Raw genomic sequence first — 25,127 nt, forward strand, 5'->3', positions numbered from 1 at the left:
TCTTTAATGACCAATGATGATGAACATTTTTTCATGTATTTATTTGCCATTTGCATTTCTTCATCTGAGAAATACATGAAAAAATGTTCATCATCATTGGTCATTAAAGAAATGCAAATTAAAACCACACTGAGATACCATCTCACTCCTGAAAGAATGGCCAGGATCAAGAAAACCAACAACAACAAATGCTGGAGAGGCTGTGGGGAAAAAGGAACTGTCCTGCACTGTTGGTGGGAGTGTAGACTGGTACAGCCTTTGTGGAGGTCTGTCTGGAGATTTCTCAAAAAGTTGGAATTGAAAGTCCCATTTATTCCAGCTATTCCACTTCTAGGCATATTCCCAGAAGAACTGAAAGCATCATACCACAGGGATATATGTGCACCTATGTTTATAGCAGCACAATTTGTAATCACCAGATCTTGGAAACAACCCAAGTGTCCATCAACTGAGGAATGGATAAAAAAGTCGTGGTATTTCTATATAATGGAGTATTATTTAGCTATAAAGAAGGATCACATTGAGATATTTATCAAAAAATGGGCGCAGCTTGAGACCATACTCATAAGTGAAATAAATCAGTCTCGCATGTGTGAATACCGAATAGTTTCCCTAATGTAAGTAATGATTCAAATATATAAAAATATGTGATAATCATGATTCCCCATTATGTGGCCTTGAAGCCTTTTAAAGTTTTCACTTATTAATTGGAAAGGCTTTATTCTGGGCTTCTTGATATGGAAATATTTGAAGCTATAGTATATGAAGTTTTATTCAAATATTTCAAGGAAAAAGACAGACACTATGGTAACTACTATTAAGTCGGGTTATTTGGTGGTGAAGCACTAGATTGCTGAAACAGTCATGCTTTGACCTGTATTGTTATATTGTTATGTCCTGTTTTATCTCAATCTCTCCCTTATTCTTTAAAAAAATTATTTAGTTATCTCTTATGCTTGTTTTAATTAAGGGGAAAATTAAAAAAAAATTAGCAGGATGTATAATAGTAACTCTTTTTGATTTCCTATTAACTTGTTTTGAAGTCCTGTAATACTCCCACGACCTTGTTTTGACTGATTAGACTCTGTTCCATTCTGTATGAAAGTATCAAGGTTGAGGGTATAGGCAACTACTTTGAAGGCAATAAGATTCACTCAGATGCCCATTCTGGTTTGACTATTGTCTCCTTTGGAAGTCCTGTAATGTTTACAATGCCTAGGTTTTATTGGTCTTGTTCTCTACTGTTTTATCCAACTTTATAATATCCAATGAGATAAACAATTCTTTTTAAGGAAACAAGAGACATCATTGATAACCATTGTTGATAACCTTGTACTCTGTTTTATATCATGTGTTATGTCTATCCTTGGTTTTGACTGACAGCTTTGTTTTGCCATATTTGACTTTATTCTCTCACCCCCCAAAAAGTAGTAAGAACTAAGGAGTAATAAAATCCAAAATGTGTAAGTTTTGTTGTAAAAAAGAGAGTGGAAAAAAAAGAGCTCTAACGGATATAACAGCAAGTGTGTTTAGGAGTGTTAAATAGCTGACTATATTAATGTTTTTGGATCATTGAACACAGCTGTTTGCAGTCTCTCTGTTTGAATGTCCACTTTGTATACTTTGATACTGTGATTTGAGCAACTATTTCTAAGATCATAATATGTAATCTATTAACAGGTGATTTCTTACTGTTTTTTTTTTTTTTGTAGTTCTGTATTAAGTGTACCCTTATACCACTTTGTTTTGTTTTGTGTTTTTCTCTTTTTCCTTTTAAATAAAATTTAAAAAAATAAAATGTACTGTTCTTTAAGAAATGCTTAACTTCAAGGAAATTACAGGAAGTTCTGTGAAGCCCAGATGCTATCTGTGTCAGCGATTACAACATTGCTGTGGTTTTCAGCTTTAAAAACCTAATCCCCCAGCTGTGAGGCACACAGTCTTTGGGTTGATCCTGAGAATACTGTGTCACCAGGCCTGGAAATAAAGCCTTTGCTCCCTAAATTTTAATTTCTTGCTTCCTTGGATTTTATTCCGGGGTCTGAGCAATCACAGTCCTGTGTCTCCATATGTATATCCTGGACAAAATGCAACAAGATATATGACCCAAGTGCCATGGACAGATGTGTTCCTATGGGTTTAGAGTTCTCACCATGTTATTTTTCCCTGAGGATTCACAATGACGTTGCAGTTTTCGCAAGCAGATGTTTCAACCCTTTCATATTCCACCTCTTTGGGGTTCATGTTGGCTCAACTTCTACCACTCCAAGGTTTCACCACATCAAGGGTGCAATTTGTGTACTCAGTTCTTGCAGTGCAAATTTTCATGGCCTATCAGACTTTCAGTTAAGATTTCTGTGAAAGACATAATGACTATATTTGTTGTATTTTCTACATCTGCAAAACCATTATGTTGATTGTGCCACATTCTGCCTTCAGGAGGAGCTGTACTCAGGCCCACATGAGCCATGGCTGCAGAAAATTCAGAGCTCTTTGCCAGAAAGGCAGATCACAAAGTGGTTTGGATTTGCAGAGTATCCTGGGGACCTTTCTTAACAAAATTCTACCCTGGAAAGTCTCTGCAACAAATGTGATGGATAGGCTCTAGGAAGTTGGGTACAAAGATTCCCAGAGATTCCTTTGAGTGGTCGTTTTTATTGTCCTGATTTGTAGGCCTGGGATCCTTTTTTCCACGTTTATCCTTTTTTACTCCTTCCTTGATCAGGATATGAATTTTCTAATATTTTTATGCTGCTCCCTTTGGTCCCAAATCTTCTTGAAAATCTGGTGAAAAGCAATTAGTAACACCCATCCTAAAGCGTGAATATTCTGTTTTGAAATCTCCTTCTCCAAATAAACTAGACCTTCATTCTTAAGTTACAATTTTCACAAATTTATAGAGAATGAACTCAGTATTACCACCTTTTTTGGCCATGGTTTTACATGAATCAACTCCAGTAAAATTTCCACTGGAATTTTCATGTATAAATAAAGATAATTTACTATTTTCTCATCAGCTGAGCCCTTACTAGAATTGATCTTAATATTCCACACACATCATTTTAGTCCTTTTCTAGCAACTCTTCTCATTTATGACCATGAACCAATTTCAAGTGCTCCTCTTCAAGTATGATTATAATAATAAAGCAACTTTTGTATATGAGCCTATTTTCTGTTACTCTAATTATATATATATATATATATATATATATAACCTCTAACTTCAAAAGGCAAAGGAATTAATTTATAATATTCAAGAATGAAAATCAAAGCAGCATAAAGTAGGTGCTTGTAAAAGCAGGCGGTGCATTGTTTGTGGAAGCAAAGAGTCACGGTCTCCAACTAGGAAGCAGAGACATTGAGAGAAGCCAGGCTTGCTGCTTTTATACCACCAATTTCAGCATATTAACCAGGGTCACAGGAGGTGTCTTAATCCATCTTGAAGGTACAACCGTAATGACTCTTGGGTTTTGTATTAGACTTCACTCCTTAAAGATTCTTCAGCAATTCCCAATACCACCATCCTAAATACTAACCTTCTAAATATACTAAGCAGCAACCATGCCACATATCAATCATAATACACACATAATCCCCCCCTCTCTCCTTTCTTCCCTTCTTCCTTCCCCTTCTCCCTTTCCTCCCTCCCTGTATGCATCTTTTTCCTTTCCTCTTCCTCTTGAGCTTCAATTCTGCATACTCTCCTAGGATTTTCTGATATTCCACAGTTGTCATATGTTTTTTTCACACTCAGATTACATAAATTCAACTGATCTACATTAAAGTTCTTTTACTTCTTCTTCAGTCACTTATTTTTTTGTTGAAGCTTTTATTGTATCTTTCATTTGGTTTTTTCAATTTTTACCTCAGGATTTCTCTATCTCATCTTTTCCATATTTATATCCATCTTTATGAAACTCTTCAGGAACTACCATTAATCTGTTTTCCTCTAAGTTTTGTCCATGGTCACCTATACCTTTTTTTCCCTTGTATTTATTCAGAAAATGTGTAGTAAATTTTAAGAACACATTTAGTACAAAAGGGCAAATGTTTGCATAGAAATTCCAGTGAAGTAAACCAGGCTGGCTTTCAACTATTGGAGATTGGCAAAGTTCTTTTCATGTGGTAGGCTGCAGATTGTTCCTGGTATCTACATTAGTTCTTCATTAGTTTTGAAACTCCTGCAGGTGTGTTTGAGAAGGGCATGCATTCTTTAAATAGTACAAAACTCTATATATGTTCATCTACATTAAACTTAGTTGTACTGCCCTAATTTTCCAAATTTTGTCAACTACACTTATCAGTATTTAAGGTAAGAGAGAAATGAAGCAAAATATGTAATTTTAATGATGGATTTGCCCATTTCCTGTGGTTGTTTCTAGTTTTTGCTTTACATTATGTAATGCTATTTTATTCTTGAAAGTAATATATTAAGAATGGTCATTATTTCCCATTAAATAGAATCGAGTATTGTAATCTACTGACTGTAACTCTAGTGCAAATTTACGTGAAAAATGATTTACCTGATATTAATACTTTTTCATAATTTGTTTTTTGGCCTAGCATATCTTTTATAAATCTCTTTTTATCTGTAATTTTATGTTTTTCATGCTTAAATTTTATTATTTGAATTCAACCTAAGAATCACCATTCTTGAGTTTACATTTATTTTATTTTATCTTGTTTTTTTCTAAAAACAAAAAAGCATTTTAAAAAGATAGAAAATTTCAAAACAAAATAATAGACTAATAGTGATTAATATACTGTGCTCTGTTATCTTCAAAGTTGTTCAGATTGCAAGATAGAGACAGAAAAATATGGTCAAACCACTGAACAGTGATAGCACAAATTGTTTTTTCTTTATGAACACATAGATTAATAGTATAATTGTGTATTTTATATACATATATGCACATACATGTATGTATATGCACATATATATTTATATACATATAATGTTTTTCTTTCTTTTTTTCTCCTTTTCCCAGTTGTTCATTCCTTTTGAGCAGCTTCTTTCCCTTTCACTTTGATAATATATATTATACATTTTGGATCATATTTTCTCTTTCATAATTTTCCATGAGGGAGACAATATGATATTTACGCATGAGAGTGATGTATTTTTTTTGTGAGTATGGTTTCAAGTAGCATCCATTTACCTATAAAAGCCTCAAGTATATTCTTCTTGATAGCTGAGTAATACTACATTGTATAAAAATACATCTTTTTTTAAAATTTTATTTAAGGAGAAAAAAGAAAAAAACAGAAAAAGGGTACAAGTTATACAGAATTTCAGAAAAAATAAACAGTAGGAAATCACTAGTTAATTACATATTGTCATTTTAGAAATAGTTGTTGAAGTTACAAAATTAAAGTATATAGAGTGGACTTTCAAACAGTGAGACTGCAAACAGTTTTGTTCAATGATCCAACAAAACTCAGTAATATAGTTATCTATCTTATACACTTAAATATATATGCAGTTATATCTTTTACAGAACTTTCTTTTCCTTTCTTTTGTATAATGACAATTACACATTTTAGGTTTTATTACTCCCAGTTCTTATTACTTTTTTTTTTTTTTTTGAAGAAAGTAAAACCAAATGTGACGCTCTTTTGGGCCTTACTTTCGAAGATGACGAAAAAAAGAAGGAACAACGGTCATGCTAAAAAGGGTCGTGGTCATGTGCAGCCTATTCGCTGCACAAACTGGGCCCGGTGCATACCCAAGGATAAGGCCATTAAGAACTTTGTTATTCGAAACATTGTAGAGGCCGCCGCCATCAGGGACATTTGTGAAGTGAGTGTCTTCGATGGTTATGTCCTTCCCAAGCTCTATCTGAAGCTGCATTACTGTGTGAGTTGTGCCATTCACACCAAAGTGGTCAGGAATCGATCCCGGGAAGCCTGGAAGGACCGAACACCTCCACCCCAATTTAGACTTGCAGGTGCTGCCCCACGACCTCCACCAAAGCCCATGTAAGGAACTGGGTCTTAATGGATTGAAGAAAACTGTCTTGGGAAAGAAATAATAAAGTGCATGTTATACTATAAAAACAAACAAACAAACAAACAAACAAAAAACCAAATGTGACATACCAGGACAGAGTCAGTCAAATCAAAAGGATGGACATAATACATAATGTAAAAACAAAATACAAGGTGATCAGCAATGGTTACCATAATGCCTCTTGTTATCTTAAAAAGAATTGCCTATATCATCAGTTATCATAAAACTGAACAAAACAGTAAAGGATAAGACCAATAAAACCAAAACATTGGAGACATTAGAGGACTTTAAAAGAAGATAATAGTCAACCAGAATGGGCATCACAATGAATCTTATTGTCTTCATAGTTGTTGCCTATACTTTCAAACTTGGTACTACCAAGCATAACAGATTAGAGGAAAATCAGTCAAAACAAGATGGTGAGAGCAATATAGAGTTTCAAATCAAGTTAATAGGAAATCAAAGTGGGTTACTATAATATATCCTGCTATTTTTTATTTATTTTTTCCTTAATTAAAAGGATAAAAATGAAAATAGATAATAAAATGGAGATTGAGATAAAAAAGAGGGCATAACAACAGAACAGCACAGGTCAGAACATAGCCATTTGAGCAAAATAGTGTTTCACCACAAGATAATCTTGACATAATTGTAGTCACCATAGTGTCTCTCCCCTTAAAATCTTTGGGTATAACTTCGTATACTGTAGCATCAAACATATCAAGACAATGTAAAACCGTTCAAGAGAATGACAGAAAATACCACATCTTTTTCATCTCTTCCTTGCATGATGGACATCTGGGTTGTTTCTAAGATGTAGCTGTTAAAAATTGTGTTGCTATATACCTCGGTGCAAATATATTTCTGTGGTATGGTGTTTTCAGTTCTTCTGGGAAAATATCCAGAAGGAGAATAGCTGAAATGAATGAGACCTCTAATTCTAGTCTTTTGAGGAATCTTCACACTGATTGCCAAGTCTACACTCCCACCTACAGTGGAGAAGGATTTCTTCTTTTCACAGCCCCACCAGCATTTGTTATAGGGTGATTTCTTTATAACAGCCATTCTTTCTGGAGTGAGGTGGAATCTCAGTATTGTTTTCATTTGTATTTCTTGCATGATCAGTGATGTTAAACTTCTCTTAATATATGTATTTGCTATCTGTATTTCTTCAACTGGGAAGTGAATATTCATCTCAGATGGCCATTTTTGATTGGGTCATTGAATTTGGGGCACTTGATTTTTTTCAATACTTTACGTATCCTAGATATAAATCTTTTGTCTGAGGGACAGTTGGCTAAATTTTTTTCCCATGCTATGGATTTTCTTCTACTCTGTTGGTAATTCCTTTAGATGTACAAAATCTTTTTAATAATACCAGAGATACCAGTTGTTGATTCTTTAAAGTATTTTCTGTGCTGCTTAGTTTTGTTCATGAACTCTCTGTCTACCCCATGTCTTCAAGATTTCTACCTATGTTTTCTTCAAGCAGATTTAGTGTTTCAGTTCTGATATTTAAATTTTTCATCCATTTTAAATTTAGTTTATTGCATGATCGAAGACATGGGTCTAGTTTTTGGCATGGGGAAAGCCAGTTTTTCCAGCTCCACTTATTAAAGAGACTATCTTCTTCCAGTGAACCTTTTCGGCAAATTCTACAGTTTTACAGCAGAATACAGAATACACAAGGAACTTTTATGTAATTATTTTCCCTTTAGAGGAGTGACTTTACTCTCTTGCGAGCAGCAGTTGGTATTAAGAGTGATGGGGTACCAGATGGAGAGATGAATGAGGTCCAGTGTACTAAGTGTAGACTGGAGGGCAAAGGATGATCACCTAAGCTGTGGGAAATGGAAGACACAGGGGGAAAGAATTTAGGAGAAAGTAGAGGGACATTGAAGTGGGCCAGAAAGAGAGGAAATAGCATTTATTCATATGAAAGTATCATAAAATCAAGCAAAGTAGTTGATGAAAGAGAAAGAAGATGAGTAGAAGAAAAAAAAAGAAAGTAATAAATCTAAGTCATTGATGAAAGAGAAAAGAAAATAAAAAGAGAAAAATTGAAAACAAAACCATAAGAAAACAAAAGATCAAACTAAATTAAAGTAAATCAAAAAACACCCCAACTAAACAGAAAACCAGTCAAACAAACATAGAAATGTCATTGTAGTAAAATTCCTCTGTTGTTCCCAGTTTTGTTTTAGGTCCCAGTTAAGTTCCAGAAGTGTGCTCTGTACTCCACCCAAGTTTACAGTAGGATTTGTGCTGGGTATAGGGGTGATTTTTGCCTCTGGATGGGGGTTAGGAGTAGTGATCTATTCCTTGAGTTCTCTCTGAGCCCATTGATTAAAAATAAAAAAATGAAAAGGATTGTGGCCCTCTGGCCCATTTCTGTTCTGCATATCTGTGTGAGGAACCACAATGCTGGTTTTCTTAACTTACCAACTGCTGGTATGTGTGTCTGCACCAGGACATTTGTGCCCCTACTCTAGGTGCTTTGGTGGGTCATTGGAGGGGAGCCCCACCCAAACTGATCTGTGCCACATGTTGATCTTTTGTACTAAAATAATTATTATATGACAATGAAACAACTAAAAGAAAAAAAGAAAACAATTTAGGCAAGTTTGCTGCTAAATACGTTTTTCAATGAATTCTTCCCCACTGACAAAGTAGGTTGAAAAATTGTGTATAGAGAAAAGTACAAAAAAGGGTTACAGGAAAGGGCCATAATGCCTATTTTTATGGAAAAATGCAAAAAGTTGCTTTGAAGAAGGGAGGAAGTAAACAACTGACTGTGCAGCTTTCATCTTCCAAGTGTGTTTCTTGCTTGGAGGAGGGAGAGAGAAATCCAGGTCTTAAAAATGAAGTCCAGTAATAGGCTTGACATGGTAGAAAACAGTGTAGGGAAAATCTCTATGATTCTTATCATGAAGCCAGTATATACAGATTATGATACAAGACTTAATTTAGTAAACTTGAATAAAATATTTTTAAAAAAAATACTTAGAAGGAAAGTGAAAGCTTTTCACTTCCTTCAATGAAAATAAATTGAAGCCCTTGCTTATATAAACAGTCAGAGTCTCAGTTGAAGCTGTGAGTCAACATCCTGACAACCCTGGCGAAAGAAGCAGCTCCCCATGCGATCTTTCTGGAGCAAACTGAGGACAAGAGACTCAAGGAGGCAAGTAGGTGAAGATGGGAAATTGAGTAGACAGAAATCTATAGCAACAAATGTGGGGAGGAAAGTAGAAGCAGAAATCAATGGAAATATTCATAAGAAGCAGTCAGAGACTCAGGGATTGAGACATATTAAGAACACAAAATGAATTTGTAGTTATCTTTTTAAATAAAAAATAGCTACAAATATGGCAAGAAAGTGTGTTTAATTTAAATTGCCAGAAAATAATTTGATGACCTATATTATCAAATAAAAAGATATCCATGATTAGGTCAAGCCAAATTTTATGTAAAAGAATTATTGTAACAAGGGGAACCATTGAAACAGAGAAAACAATGCAACCAACAGTGTCACAGGTATCTGTAAGCTAAGGCAGAAAGGTGTTTTTCTGTTGTTGTTGTTGTTTGTTTTTTAAATGACAATGAAAATCAACCAGGCTAGGAGGAGACAGAAATGGGGATACTGGGACAATCAGCAAATGTTTTCCTAAGGTGAACAGTTTATTAGGATAGGTCAGTAAGGAGTAGTTTTACGTGGGGTAAGAAGATGGTAAGTAAGATTTTAAGAGAATGGAGGAAAATTTAAAGCCTAACTGATATTTGGTTAACAGGGAGGAACATTTGTCTATCATTTGTTAATCAAAGAGTGAGAATTACACTCTCTGTGTCTGATCTGTCATAACTTTCTGAGAAGACAAAGAGGAAGCACATATCTTAGTTAAATCACATGAGGTTCTTTGCACTGAGTCCTTTCTCTTTTTTTTATAACTTTAAAAAATTTATTTGTGAATGTTTGCAGTACATGCAGTTTATAGTCAATTGGGAGTGGGTTCATGTATATAATACGGTTTATTTCTTCTTTGTAAAATCATTCTTCCCTTCTCCACCTCTCCCTCCTCTAATTTTTCTATTTGAATCTTAATTTTTGTTAATATTAACATGTTATGCTAATAATATGTGGTGACATGTAATGCTTATGTTCACTGAGGTAATTAGATTCCTCTCCGTGGCATATCTTTATTCTGCTTCTTTCCTCTCCCCTCTCTCATCACCCTTCACCCTTGTTTCCTTGGACGTCTTTCTTACTGTAAGAGATCCATTTCTTGTTCTCTTCTAGCCATCATTTATTATTCTTTATTTGTACTTTGTCTCACAGAAATGGGAGGTACAAAATGTTATTTAACTAGCTTGTCTAGTTTATTTCTCTCAAAATTTTATTTACTAGGTCTATCTATTTTCATACAAATATCTCTAATTCATCATTTTCATAGCACACATGTATTCCAATATATATCAAAACCTCATTTTCTTTTTCTAATCATCCACTGGTGGATATAGAGGCCACTTCCAGGATTTATCTATTATTAATTGTGCTGCAATAAACATTGGTATACTTGTATTGCTGTAGTATGATATCCTAAGCTTCTTGTGTAAGATACCTAGAAAAGTAATCACTGGGTCGATGATGTGGAAATTCTAATGTTAGTTTTGTGGTCTCCACAACATTTGTACTAGCTTTAATTTCCACCAACCATGAAGGAGGGTTCATTTTTCACCACAAGCACTACAACATTTGTTATTGTTTGATTTCTTAATGATTTCCATCCTTTCCAGAGTCAAATAGAATCTTGGTGATGTTTTAGTTTGCATTTTCATAATGGCCAGCAGTGTTGAACAAGTTTTCATATATTGGTTAACAGTTTGTCTTTCTTCCTCTGTGAAGTGTTTGTTCATTTCTCTTGGCCATTTCTTGACTTGGTCTTTAATTTTAGGTGGTTTAATTTTCGAGTTCTTTATATATTCTTGATATTAGTCTTCTGTTGAGGACTAACTGGCAACATTTTTTTCACACTATAGTTATGTCTTCACCCTACTAATTGATTCTCTTGATGTACAAAAATTTTAGTCTGACAGAATCTCACTTGGTGATTTTTGCTTTAATATCTTGTGCAACTGAGGTTCTGTTTAGAAATGCCTTTCCTAAACCTGTCTTCAAATGTTTTACTTATTTTATCTTCCAGTAGGGTAAGGCTTCTGATACAATGTTTAGAATTTTACTATTTCAATTTTAATTTAGAATATACTGAGAGATAAGGGCCCAGTGTCAGCCTTCTGCTGTTGTAAGATCACCGTTGCGAAGAAGACTCCAAGGAACCAGCTCTCATGAAAAATCAAGGGGTTTTATTATCTGCACATGCGTGGGACTCTCTCTGACTACACTCCAGTGGGGAGAGTTCCCGGGTAGGGGAGTGCAGGGTATATAAAGCCAAAAACCACAAAGCAAGCATCAGTTACAGAAGCAGATGGCATTGGTTAATAGGGGTCCTGTCATTTGCTTATTGGTGGATGAGCTATCCGCTGTAGGTGGCTTGATGTTTTTGAAAACTCATATCCTGTCTGGCAGGGTCGATAGTTCACGGTGTTCTTATTTTTGGGAACGTTGGACCACAAGTTCCCTATCAGGCCAGAACATCTGGTTGTTCTGACTGTGTGACAAGGCAAGAGGGGGTTTCCTAAATGTTTTAACTCTTCACTGTTATACAGCTTTTCAAACACTACCAAGTAGCCTAGGTCTTCTCTAGCATAGGCTTTTGGCCTTGAAACCAAATATCAAACAGCCAGATGTGCCAGGAGATGTTTTATTTATTTATTTAATTTATTTTATTTATAAGGAAAAAAGCAAAACAGAAAAAAAAAAGCTAGTAATAATACAAAATTTCAAAAAAAAAAACCACTAAATAATCACTAGATGGTAAATTACATACAGTCATCTTAGAAATAGTTTTTCAAGCTACAAAATTAAAGCATATAAAGTGGACATTCAAACAGTGAGACTGCAAACAGTTCTGCTTAACCATCCAACAAAAACAGTAATATGATCATCTATCTTACACACTTAAACATACATGCAGTTGTATTCTTTAGAGCACTTTCATTTCCTCTCTTTTTTACAATAGCAATTACACATTTTGAGTTTTATTACTCCTACAGTTCTTATTACTTTCTACACTAGAGACACAATGTGATGTTTATAAATATGATTCATATTTATTTCACTTAAGAGGATAGTCTCAAGTAGCCTCCATTTACCTATGAAGGCCTCAAAATCACCCTTTTTATAACTGAGTAATAGTCCATTGTATAAAAATAACACATCATTTTCATCCACTCAGCAGTTAATGGGCATTTTGGTTGTTTCCAAGATTTAGCTACTACAAATTGTGCTGCTATGAACATGAGTGCACATTTATCACTGTGGCATGAGCTTTACAGGTTTTCTCGGACAATACCCAGGAGGGGACTAGCTGGTTGAATGGAACTTCCAATCCTAGTCTTCTGAGAAATCTCCATGGTGAATTCCATAGTGGCTACACAAGTCTACACTCTCACCAACAGTGGAGCAGTGTTCCTTTTTCCCCGCAGCCTTGCCAACATTTGTTATCAGTAGTTTTCTTTATGGCAGCTATTCTTTCTGCAGTGAGATGAAATATCATAGTTGTTTTAATTTGTAGTCCTTGAATGACCAGTGGTGGTGAACATTTCTTCATGTATTTATTTGCTATTTGTATGTCTTCATTTGAGAACTATGTGTTCATCTCAGATGCCCATTTTTGGAGAAGGTCTTTGAACTTGGGGGGCTTGATGTTTTTCAATTCTTTATATTTTCTAGATATAAGTCCTTTGCCTGAGGGATTGCTGGCTAAAATCCTTTCCCATTCTGTTGGTTTTCTTTTCACTCTGTGGGTGATTTCTTTTGAAGTGCAGAAACTTTCAATAATGTGAATCCCAGTTGTTGATTCTTTGAAGGGTTTCCCATGTAGTTTGCTTTTTGTTAATGGATTCTTTGCCTACACCGGGGTCTCCAAGACTTTTACTTACCTTATCTCCCAGTAGATTCAGTGCTTCTGCTTTAACATTTAGATCATTAATCCATTTAGAGTTTAGTTTTGTGCATGGTGATAGGCATGGGTTTAGTTTCAATCTTTGGCATGGGGAAAGCCAGTTGTTACAACCCCATTTATTAAAGAAGCTACCCTTCTTCAAGTGAACATGTTTAGCACCTTTTTCAATATCAGGTGGAGATGTTTTAATATACTCTGTTCCACTATTGCACAAATCTGTTTCTATTCCAGAACCCTATTCCAGAACCCTGGTACTTTATCACTATTAATGTGTATTATAGTTAGAAGTCAGGTATTGAAAGGCCTCCTCTTTTGTCTTTTTACCCAAAATTACTTTTGCTACTTTGCCTCTCTTCTAGTCACATACAATTTTAGGACTTCTTTCTCTAATTCTGTAAAGTGTGCTGTTGGAATTTTAATTGGGACTGAATTGAATCTGTATAATGGTTTTGAAAATATGACCATTTTTGATAATATTGGATCTGCCTATCCAGGAGCAGAGGATATCTGTCTGTGTTTTGATGTCCTCTTCTATATCCTCCTTCAGAGTAATTTGGTTTTCTTTGTAGAGAGCTTTTTCTTCCTTGCTAGGATATCTGTAAGGTATTTCACTTTTCTTGAAGCTACTGTGAATGGTATTATATTCATAAGGGCCTTATCCTATTCATTGTTGGTATTCACAAATGCGAATGATCTCTGTGTGTTTATCTTGAATGTGCTATATTGCTGATATTGGTACTAATTTTACAGAAGTTTTGAAGGAGTTCTTTGGGTCATGCAATCTGCAGATAATGATAACGTGAATTCTTTCTTTCCTATGTGTATCCCTCTTGTTTGTTTCTCTTACCTGATTGCTCTGGCTAATGTTTCAAGTACTATGTTAAATAGAAGTTGTGATACTGGACATCCTTGTCTTGTCTTGATTTTTGTGGAAAAGTAAGGCCATTTTTCAAAACAGAAGAAAGTGGAGGAAATTTTTAGTCATAGCATTTTCCAGGAATCCAAAGAGGTCAGTTAAAAACATTGTTACCAAGACCCATGTGAGCAGCTGGTATTATTATTACAGACAGAGAAAAGAAAGCATCTCCCATGACCTGCATAGTTAATAAAGCATTCACAAATAAACAAAAAAAAAAAATGAACTGAGTCTATAGATGGAGAGCAAGAAAACAGGGAATAAGAAGGGGTCTTGAAATGTCACACAGGAAATAAACAAGTTTGAAGAGAATGGAAAATGATGCAATGTAGCTTCCAAGAGAAAAGCGTTTTTATTTTGATTGCAAAAATAATTATGGGAGGAGATTATTACTAGATTATAAAGGATCTTCAATTTTAGGGTGAAGTAATTTTGACAGTGTAATAAACAGATGAAGAGATTTTAAAATTTTGGAGAAAAAAGAGTAAATGATTTTTAGTGAGCAATGTGCAGAATGAACCAAAATAGTGAAAAAACATAGAGTTGTTTCTTGTACTGAGCAGCCATGTTTGTCACAAGGAAGACAGTTATGGAAAAAATCCTAGAGGAAGCAGGGTTTTAAGAAGAAAACTTCACTTCACAGGACATCTTAACTGGAGAAGTCTCTCATCAAAAATATTCCTTGACAATATTGGGAAGTATTTATGATGACTCTCTAGTTGAATAAACTGTTCTACATAGTTCAACAAATCTACCAGGCAGCTCCTCATGGAAAAGAATAGTAAGAATTTCATAGGCCTAGACTAAGAGGCTAACTAAAAGTTCATATGAACTAAAAAAAGAAAAAATATGCAAGAGCTTGAAACAGCCTACATTTATCATATCCACAATGCACAGAGCTATACTTATTTACCCAAAAATCTAAAATGGCCACAAACTATTTTTGTTTTAATTGCTTGTTATTTTCATAGCATGTGAAGTGTTTTGGAATTATTTAGCTTGTGTGTGTGTCTACAAGTTGAGAGTATGCTTTTTTTATGAAATTTCAAACTAAGGACATGAATCTAATGTGTCTTATTCATCAATCAACTCAAACCACTTTGAATATTTCCCAGCAAACTAAAAGTGTTCAAAAATGTTTTTGGAATAAATTCTTGAATTTTTAGCATCTCTTTGCTAAATCTATGTTCTATGTTATGTCTATGAGCAGATTTGCTGAAAGGCACATACAACTATAAATAGGGGTTCAAAAAAGAGGTTTTCAACATAGAGACCACTTAATTTGAAAGGATGATAGAGAACCTGCTAGATTTGGTGATTTGAACTAATCAGGCTTGCAGAGAAATTTATTTGCTAGAGAAACAATACAGGAAGAAGTAATATAGATACTAGGTACATGAGATGTAAGCAATTATTTTATCAATAATTATTTATTAAGACACATATGCTCCTTTAAATTGTTTCTTTGAAAATCTTGTAATAAGGGAAACATAGAGATTCTAAAAATGTAGCCAGGATCCAAATTTCATTTAAATAGAATAAGGAAACCTAAAGTATCTAACATGAAGAAAGCAGGAAGTTAAAATGATGAACAATAGACACAAGACATAGAAAACGGGTCCCAAAATGAGATAGGTAGGAAAAGGATTTAGAAGGCAGAGTTGAAGCATATGCTGAAGACACTTCTAGGAATTTGAATACGGCCTGAGGACATACTCTTAAGTGTAACAAATTGGACACATATATGTGAATACTGAATTTTTTTCTGATTTAAGAACCCAAAAGTGTAAACAAGCACCAAAAGGAGTAATAGGTATTATGCAATAGGAGAAAAATGTTCAAATAGCAAGAGGAACAAGGGAGGAGGAGGAGGGGGGAAGGAAAGAAAGGAAAAGTAAGGAAAAAAATAATAAAAGGACAGAAGGCAGAGAGATTAGTATTTTGAAGAGTTTGGAGACACGTTATCCTGTGGGACTACAGGGAGAAACAAGGTTAAATGTTAAATATCCTTTTGATTATGAAGGTGAATGTAATAGGAGATGAGAAAATTCTGACCAAAAAGGCCTCACTATCCTCTAGAATTACCAAGTGACTTTTCCAAAATGAAATGGATCACAGCACTATTTTTGATGCAAAAGTTTTAGAGGACTTATAATCAACACTATGTTTCTGGGTTGGACATCCAAAATGTCCATTAGACTCGATTTTTTTTCTTTATTTCTCGGAACTCATTGTTTCAGATGATATAAGTGTGTATATATTAGATATAAAATTATAAATATGTGTTTCCAATTATAGAGCAACAAGAGAAGAACCAAAGATGATTCTTCTTGCAACTAGAGATCCTAGAAATAAGAAAATAAATTATTATCAACTTTATCTCTTTGTATGAAGAAGAATACAATTGCATCCTTTTGTATTTAGCATCTTTCTCACTGAATAATATTGTGAGGTTAATCAATGTAGTTCTACATGTCTGTGATGGTTGTGTAGTATTCTATTGCATAACAATGTCACCATTTATTCACCCATTTTGTTGTGGAAGGACATTTGAGTTATTTGCAGGTTGTGATTTGTATGACTAATGCTGCCAGAGACATTCTATGGAAGGATACTGAGGAATGAATGTGAATATCTCTATAAACTTAGAAATGGAATTCTTGGCTTACTTCCACCATTTTCCTTTATATATTCATGATGTTCTATTTTGTTTAGATACTTTCATGATATTTGAGTACTAACTGAAATTTACTGTATTAACCATTTATTTAGAATCTAAAAATTAATCATTCCATTTTGTGTGCATGACCACCCTCTACTGTTATCTGATACATTCATATATATTTTTCTATCAATTTGGCAAATATTCACTCAGTGACAACACACACACATTATCCTCATCCTTGATGCTATTCTTGTATTGAACCACCTGGAATTTAGTTCCAAACTTTTTCTAATTTTTACATTACATAGGGACAGTTATTGTACTAATAGTTTTATTTGTTCCCTTATTAATTTAGGTAGCATAAAATCTTAGATTCCAATTTGTATTCCATGGGAATAGCAAATAGCAATAGTTTACACAGTATTACTCTTGAAAATTCAAATTAACATTGATTGGGTTTAGTGCACAGAGGTAGGGTAAACTGAGGCACAGTTGAGACCATGGAGATAATCAGAGTTTAAGGAACATGGGAGAACTTTTTACAGACATGATGGCCTGACTAAGGGTGATAAGCCATTGTTCCCAACCAAGGGCAAGAGTGTGTTTTATAGGGGAGTTAAGCTATGGGATGGGGCATTGCGGAGAGGCAAACAAAAGATGGGGTCTCTGAGTAGGAGGTCTAGGGCTGATAGCCAGGGTGGTGTTGGGTACAGCAAGGGGCCTATGGGTGCTGGAAGACAGAGCATACTCCTTGTGGTTTTTCACAGAACCAGCTCTGCAGGTTGAGCTGCCTGGGGCAGCTGCTGATTTTCTATTGAACACCATTGTCCTGTGAATAAGGTTTTATTCTCCTAGATGGGCAGCAGTCCAGTTTAGAAACCTACACATAGTTTGTTCCTTCAAGTTTTATCTGGTCTTATAAAAAATGGGTGCTTAATCAGCTTCTCCTCATGTTCAAGACCAAACTCAAGAAGAAATTCTCATGATTAAAGCTTTCACTCCTTATCAGTGGTATTAGAGTACAGTTGAATGCACTGATGGCCAGAAAAGCCATACTGGCTGCTACATTCCTAGCAGATTCCCTAGAAGCCCACATCTACCATTTCCTGGCCACTCTTTCACCAGGGCCATGTTTAAATCCTCTGAGGGATCCCTGCTATGGTAATGACCCTACATCCTACCCTATTATAGATTTTCAACACTTAAAAACTTCCAGATCTGTATTGATGGGTATTACTCCTATATTTTCAAGTAATTTTTGTCACTGTCTATAAGAAATATCATAGTATCTAGGAAGATCCAAAAGATTTGTCCCTTGGTTTGGTTGTGGAAGCTGCCTTGAGTTTCATTTCATGTTTCATTGAATGATCATTCAATGAAGGATCATTTTGTGTTTCATACAACCAGATTCAGTGTTGTGACACAGGGACTGGGATGGAATTTACAGTAGAGGATTATTTTCTTTGAATGTAAATTAGTCATGGCTGGAATTAAGATTTGTTATCTGGTTCTGATGTGTCTCAAGAATACTTGCTTTGACTAATGAAATCAAAGAAAATACAATAGGTGGGCTAATTTAGTTATCACACAGCCTTGTTCCATATTAGCACACCCTAAATCCAACCATTCTAACAAGCCCCACCAATGTGGGTTTGAAGCTCTGTGGGGAAATCGAGATATGAGGCATAAAACTAAAAGCAAAGTTGGCTTGCTTTAGGAACATTAGTGCAGTGACAAGTGGTAAAGTAAAAATTGCAGTGACTCTAGATCTCATGCTCAGAAGGAAAGGAATTATGATAAGTTATATATGTGTAATAACTTCACACAAAGAATGAGAACAGTATATATTGCAAACATGTGCCAAAAAAGGAAGAGGATCAAGAGATGCGTGAGTCAACTGCAGAGTGGATGAAAAAATGATATTTTCATACAATGGAATATATCTCAGCTATAAAAAGAATGATCTTGAGGCTTTTTATAGGTAAATGGAGACAAGTTGGGACTATCCTCAGAAGTGAAATAAATCAGACTCCTATTTGTAAATATCATATTGTCTCTCTAGCATAAAAAGTAATAAAAACTGAAAGAGTAATAAGATCCAAAATGTATAATACATAATGTAATAATGAAAAGGAAGGAAAATGGTCTAGAGGATATGACTGTAGGTATGTTTAAGTGTCCAAGATAGATAATCAGACTGCTAAGTTTTTGTTGGTTTATTGAACAGAATCACAGTGTCAATGTTTGAATGTTTATCCATTTATTATGCTTTGATTTTGTAACTTGAACTATTTCTAAGATGACAATATGTAATTTATCAACTAGTGATTTTTATTGTTTTTTTTGAAATTCTGTAATATTTCTACCCATTTTTCTGTTTTGCTTTTTTTTCCACTAAATAAAAAAGGAGATGGGCGAAAGAGAGAAAAAGGGAACAAAAATAATTTTCAAAAGCATTGAATATGTATTACGTACAGATGCCAATTCCATATAATGAATGTAGACATTGTGTATTACAAACACATATGAAGGACAAACAAAAGAGTGAAAGGAGAATCTGAGTCCACTTTTCATGGAACTTCTGGACTTGAGGGGACCTAGTGATGATTTCCTATTTGTGACTTGACAAATCTGCCCAAATTCTCATGTACTTGTCAGGTACTAAGACAATGCCACTAATAAATTACTCAAAAATTTGTGTTTTCAAAGTGAGTAGATTTTAAGTATGAGGCTGAAATTCTAAGCTGCACAGTAGAAAGGCAGACACTCTTTATCCCTCTGCTGGCAAGCAAGGGCCTGCTAAGTGCAGCCTGCAACTACTCTGAAGAGTAGAGAGAGAATAACAAAAATAGGAACCAATGACTCTTTGTCTTTCTCTGGATTCTTTCTTGCTTTTTCTCTTCCTTTCTTTCTCTTTCTTTCTTTCCTTTTTTCCTTTTTTGCCATTTATCACACAATGTTTTTCAAAAGAGATTAATGTGGTCCCATACAGAGACATTTGCTTAGCTGATTTGATCCTACTTAAAGAAAACAATAGGAAAACAATCCTAGGAAAGAGAGAACCATTGATCTTAGCTAATTTCCACTCTTTAACTAACGGACAATGAACGTATTGGCATATTCCTAAATACAGAGGCATAGATGAATATTTTTTTCCTTCAGTAAGTCATAAAAATGCTAGAATGTTTCACATGATACATAGGCTAGGAAAATGACTGGTTTGGGTCATTGCTGGTGGTAGTGGTAACACTCAAACAGGCTTATTAAGAATAAGCTGAGTTCCAAAACACAATACTTATGCAACAAACATCCATCTCACTTGTGTGAAAAGTAAACATTTCTCAGAGTTGAGATGTTATTGTGAAATGATATCAACGTGTCTGATTTCAGATTGGAGGTGGACCTGACTTATAGAGGCAGTTGTTTGGTAGAAAGAAGGATTTTACTAATTTTATACATTAATAAAACTTCTATGGACTCTTACTGTGTACCGATCATGTGCTCTTGTTGTGATTAAATCTCAGTACTATGGACAAAGGTTCTATTTATTGGGTACTTATACCACAGCCTTAGAAAATGTATAGGTAATGATCAGCACAAGAGTGCAAAAATGTGTCTACGAAGAACTCTATAGCAGAAAAGGACATTTCCTTTCTCTTTTCTCAATAGTTAGCAGAATAAACTGACAGGATTGGGTGTTAGAAAAGTTGCACTATCCTTTATCATGCAAAGTGAGAAAATACAGCATGGATTAAAACATAAAATGTGATTATCCACCTCTGCACTGCTATTCAGAAATGCATACATTGTATTTTTTAGAAAGGAAAAAGAGAGTAGCATAGGTCAACTTTTGAAGGATTGCAAATTTTATTATGTGAATGAATGGTCATAAGCAAAGTGTCTTTGTAGTTCCAATGGGCCCACAGAACTGAATTTGGAAGGGAAACCCTCCAGGTGTAAGTACATTTACTCAGTGCTTTTCTCTAAGGTACAGAATGAGATTTCATCCCTCAAATGGAAGGCTGAGTGTTTAACTTTTGCAGTCAGTTAATGGTGAATACCTTATGCATAACGCATAATGGGAATTCCCAAGAGGGAAAGACTCTGGTTTGCTGCAAATATATCAGCATAATAAAAATATTACCATATTTTGGGGATACCATTCTCTGAGGGTCAACCAGTGCTTACACTGATAACAGTTATAGCAAAAGTCTCAGGGGTTAGTATTGCACACTTAGAATTTAGCAGTTACAGAGATCCTCCCTGATGTCTCTTACACTCACAGATTGAATCTTCAGTTCAATTCCATGGTGACAGAAAGAGAGATATTAATTTACATTTGAATATCGATTTCAGGGCAAGACAAAGTACACTGCACTACATACATTATCTCATTTCATCTCCGTGAGTGTTACTGAGGTGGCTAGTAGTACTGACAGGGACAAATTTACCCATCATTGAGCTGCTGACATTGCTTACTCCTACTCAGTGTACATATAAGTAGTTTATGGAAATTTCCAAATTACCTTTGGTTCTCTGAAGGTTTGATAATATTGTTCTATGAAAGCTACCATCCATACATAAACAGGGAAAAATCATACAAATTTATAAATATGAAACACATGGATATATGTGTATACACACACACAGAGAGATATAATGTAATTCAAAGAGGGGCAAGATGGCTGGAATTTATAAAGATGTCATCCAAAAGAGACACAGGACTTAGAATTCTGAGGGGAGGAAGTTGGTGTGGATTCTGGAAGGTTGAGTTGGGAGAGGTGTCATGATTGACTGTTGTCTTGGAATGCAGATGAAGTTTTCCAGATGATAGCTGCCTGTAATAATCTCTGCCTGAGTCACATTCAGACCCCCAAACTCTTGTTCCTGTGAAAGCTTTTCCTGGTTAAACAGGGGAACATGTGATAGGCAACCTTCCACTTCCATCTATTATTTAATAATGCAGACATATAAATTTTGTTTTAATACTATGTATCATGAGTAGATAAAATCTCTGAATATTCAGTTTAAACTATGCCAAAAAATCTATTTACTTGAGTATTTTGATCTCCCAAACTAGATTCTTGGCTCAAACATATCTTTGACTTCAAAATCCTTGCTCATTAGTAAGATATTTATGGTCTTACTCAACATTAGAAGACAAGTTTTCAGTTAGACACTGTATGCTTTTATATCTTGTTATTCATGCTTCTCGTGGCAATTCACAGAAGCAGCTCTTCACATTCACCTGAGGAAGGCAGCTCAGACAGATGGACTAATTACCATATTCAGTCATCACACATTTGTTGAACATTCATGTGTTTCATTTTGTCAGGAGCTAAGAGTACAAACAGGAATAAGACAGAACCTCTCAGAGCTGGAAGAGGAGGGAAGTGCTCTGCTCTGAGGATAAATTCAGTCCTACTGTCACAGAACCTGAGGTGAGGCTGTGAGTCAGAAACCTGCCAGTCTTAGGGAAAGAAGCTGCTCAATGTTTAGGTCTCTCTGGAGCAACCTGAAGACAGGGGGGTGGCCACAAGGAGACAAGTAAGTGAAGAAGAAGGTGAGAAGTGGGGGTAGACAGCTGCCACAGACTTAGTTTAACACACAAATGGAAATTGGCTGGGATTTAATGGGCAAAAATCTAAAATGCAGAGATGTCATGATTTGTGAAGAACACAAAGATGAATTTCACAGTTTCACTGTTCCAGAAAACTGGTAAAAATTCAGGAAAAGAGAAGAAAGAAAATCTAAACAGACTATAAAGAGGAGGTGGAAGGAGGAAAGGAAAGAAGGAATGGGGAGAGAGAGAAGAAAGAGAGGGTGAGGGAGGAAGGGAGAGAGTGAGAGAGACAGACAGAGAGAGAGAGAGAGAGAGAGAGAGAGAGAGAGAGAGAGAGAGAGAGAGAGAGAGAGAGAGATTTCTGTTTAATAACAATGTTCTTAAGAAAACTAACTAAGATCTTGTGAAAAAATGAAATGTAATAGTTGCTTTCCAGGACATGTGCTCTAGTGATATTAGAATTTCCCACTAGACTCCACTACTAGAGGGTTGCACAGCCCTACTCAAGACTGCTACTCTGAGATCAAGCTTTCAATCAAACAAGCCTTTAGGGAACAATCAAATGCTAATCTGAGCATAGCACTCAGCCCTGGACTTCTAGAGGTTTATGTTCAGATCATGGGGCAAAATGCATTCATTATAAATGAATAATCCCACTTTGTTAATTCTTTTATAAATCCTCAAAGTCCAAGTCCAAAATGCAATCTGAGACTCCTGTTGTGTCATTTGTGCATCCCTATAAATATTAAAAGATTAAAAGATTGTGCACAAAGATACAATGGTGGGACCTCTGCAGACTACATATTCCTTTTTTTTAAAATTTTATTTAAAAGGAAAAAGAGAAAAGCACAAAACAGAACAAAGTGGTTTAAGGGTACAAGTAATACAGAACTACAAAAAAAAAAAAAAAACAGTAAGAAATCACCAGTTAATAGATTACATATTATCATCTTAGAGATAGTTGCTCAAATCACAGTATCAAAGCATACAAAGTGGACATTCAAACAGTGAGATTGCAAACAGTTGTATTCAATGATCCAACCAAAAACATTAATATGGTCAGCTATTTAACACTTCTAAACACACTTGCTGTTGTATCCTTTAGAGCTCTTTTTTTCCCTCTCTTTTTTACAACAAAATTTACACATTTTGGGTTTTATTACTACTTAGTTCTTACTACTTTTTTTTGGGGGGGGGAGAGAATAAAGTCAAATATGTCAAAACAAAGCTGTCAGTCAAAACCAAGGATAGACATAGGGTTAGGGTAACCCTAACCCTAACCCTAACCCTAACCCTAACCCTAACCCTAAGCCATGTGATTCAATATCTTTGACTATTTAAGTGGAATGACATTTTCCCAAAAGAAGTTAAATTTTTAGGAATGGTCTATACTTCTGATTTCTTCCCATGATTTTAGTGTAATGTAGAAAATTGGACATTTTGAAATTATAATGTGGTAACTATTTCATACTCAAGGTTTTTTATGGTTACTGTTGATTGTAATTCTTTTATTAAGTGAGGTTTAGAACCTTTTTTAAAAGTGCTAATATCTTTATTATGGCATAAATTAGTGTTTCATAATTAACCTTTTTACATTATTATATTAATACATTCACTATTTTATACATTATTTTACAGTAAAAACTTATACACTATATAGAGACACCACCACATAGACTCAATATAAAAAATTCTAATTCAAGTCCATTTAGAACACATAAACTGAAAAATATTTTCCCTGAGGAAATAGTAAGAAATGACAATGTTTTCCAGTTTAATCCAATAAGCCCATTTAAAACAAAGAGAAGCTAAGTTACACATTTATAAATATGATTTGAGTTCTGGGATCCAGAAGAAACATTAGCTTCATTTACTGACACATCCACCTTTTTCTTAAAATCAAATTGTACAAGATAAAATTGCTATTAATGCTTCCATCTTACTCTTTATACCTGATTGTCCAGTTACCATATCTTTATAAGGTGTCTGTTCCTGTCTGTATTTTGCAGTGTTTTGGTTGTTATTAGAACATGCCCAGCATTCCTAAACAGCTGTGTTCAATGATCCAAAAACATTAATATAGTCAGCTTTTTAACACTCCTAAACACACTTGATGTTATATCCGTTAGAGCTCTTTTTTTTCCCGCTCTCTTTTTTACAACAAAACTTACACATTTTGGATTTTATTACTCCTTAGTTCTTACTACTTTTTGGGGGGTGAGAGAATAAAGTCAAATATGGCAAAACAAAGCTGTCAGTCAAAACCAAGGATAGACATAGCACATGATGTAAAACAGAGTACAAGGTTATCAACAATGGTTATCAATAATGTATCATGTTTCCTTAAAAAGAATTGTCTATCTCATTAGATATTATAAAGTTGAAAAAACAGTAGAGAACAAGACCAATAAAACTTAGGCATTGTGAAAATTACAGGACTTCCAAAGGAGACAATAGTCAAACCAGAATGGGCATCTTTGTAAATCTTATTGCCTTCAAATTAGTTGCCTATACCCTCAAACTTGATACTTTCATACAGAATGGAACAGAGTCTAATCAGTCAAAACAAGGTCATGGGAGTATTACAGGACTTCAAAACAAGTTAATAGGAAATCAAAAAGAGTTACTATTATACATCCTGCTAATTTTTTAAATTTTTCCCTTAATTAAAACAAGCATAAGAGATAACTAAATAATTTTTTTAAAGAATAAGGGAGAGATTGAGATAAAACAGGACATAACAATATAACAATACAGGTCAAAGCATGACTGTTTCAGCAATCTAGTGCTTCACCACCAAATAACCCGACTTAATAGTAGTTACCATAGTGTCTGTCTTTTTCCTTGAAATATTTGAATAAAACTTCATATACTATAGCTTCAAATATTTCCAT

The 25,127-nt window shown here is 34.7% G+C and overlaps 2 protein-coding genes across 3 annotated transcripts in view; both read left to right on the forward strand.

The window, feature by feature from the left end:
• The first annotated feature begins 5,632 nt into the window (after positions 1-5,632).
• Positions 5,633-6,026, forward strand: LOC100731991 (small ribosomal subunit protein eS26-like). The gene has a single exon (XM_003465242.5). The coding sequence runs from the start codon at positions 5,636-5,638 to the stop codon at positions 5,981-5,983; it is 348 nt and encodes a 115-aa protein (XP_003465290.1). The 5' UTR covers positions 5,633-5,635; the 3' UTR covers positions 5,984-6,026.
• A 2,915-nt stretch (positions 6,027-8,941) lies between these two features.
• Positions 8,942-25,127, forward strand: part of LOC100729032 (interferon-induced very large GTPase 1-like) — a 42,315-nt gene continuing 26,129 nt past the window's right edge. Inside the window, exon 1 of one of the 2 annotated variants that reach the window (XM_063256640.1) lies at positions 8,942-9,195. The gene's annotated coding sequence lies outside the window, so the exon portion shown is untranslated. The remainder of the gene's footprint in view (positions 9,196-25,127) is intronic. The other variant, XM_063256641.1, reaches the window with a different exon arrangement.

The sequence above is a fragment of the Cavia porcellus genome, unplaced genomic scaffold (genome assembly GCF_034190915.1).
Source record: "Cavia porcellus strain 051 isolate PalLab524CR breed Dunkin Hartley unplaced genomic scaffold, mCavPor4.1 scaffold_9, whole genome shotgun sequence".
Classification (NCBI taxonomy): domain Eukaryota; kingdom Metazoa; phylum Chordata; class Mammalia; order Rodentia; family Caviidae; genus Cavia; species Cavia porcellus.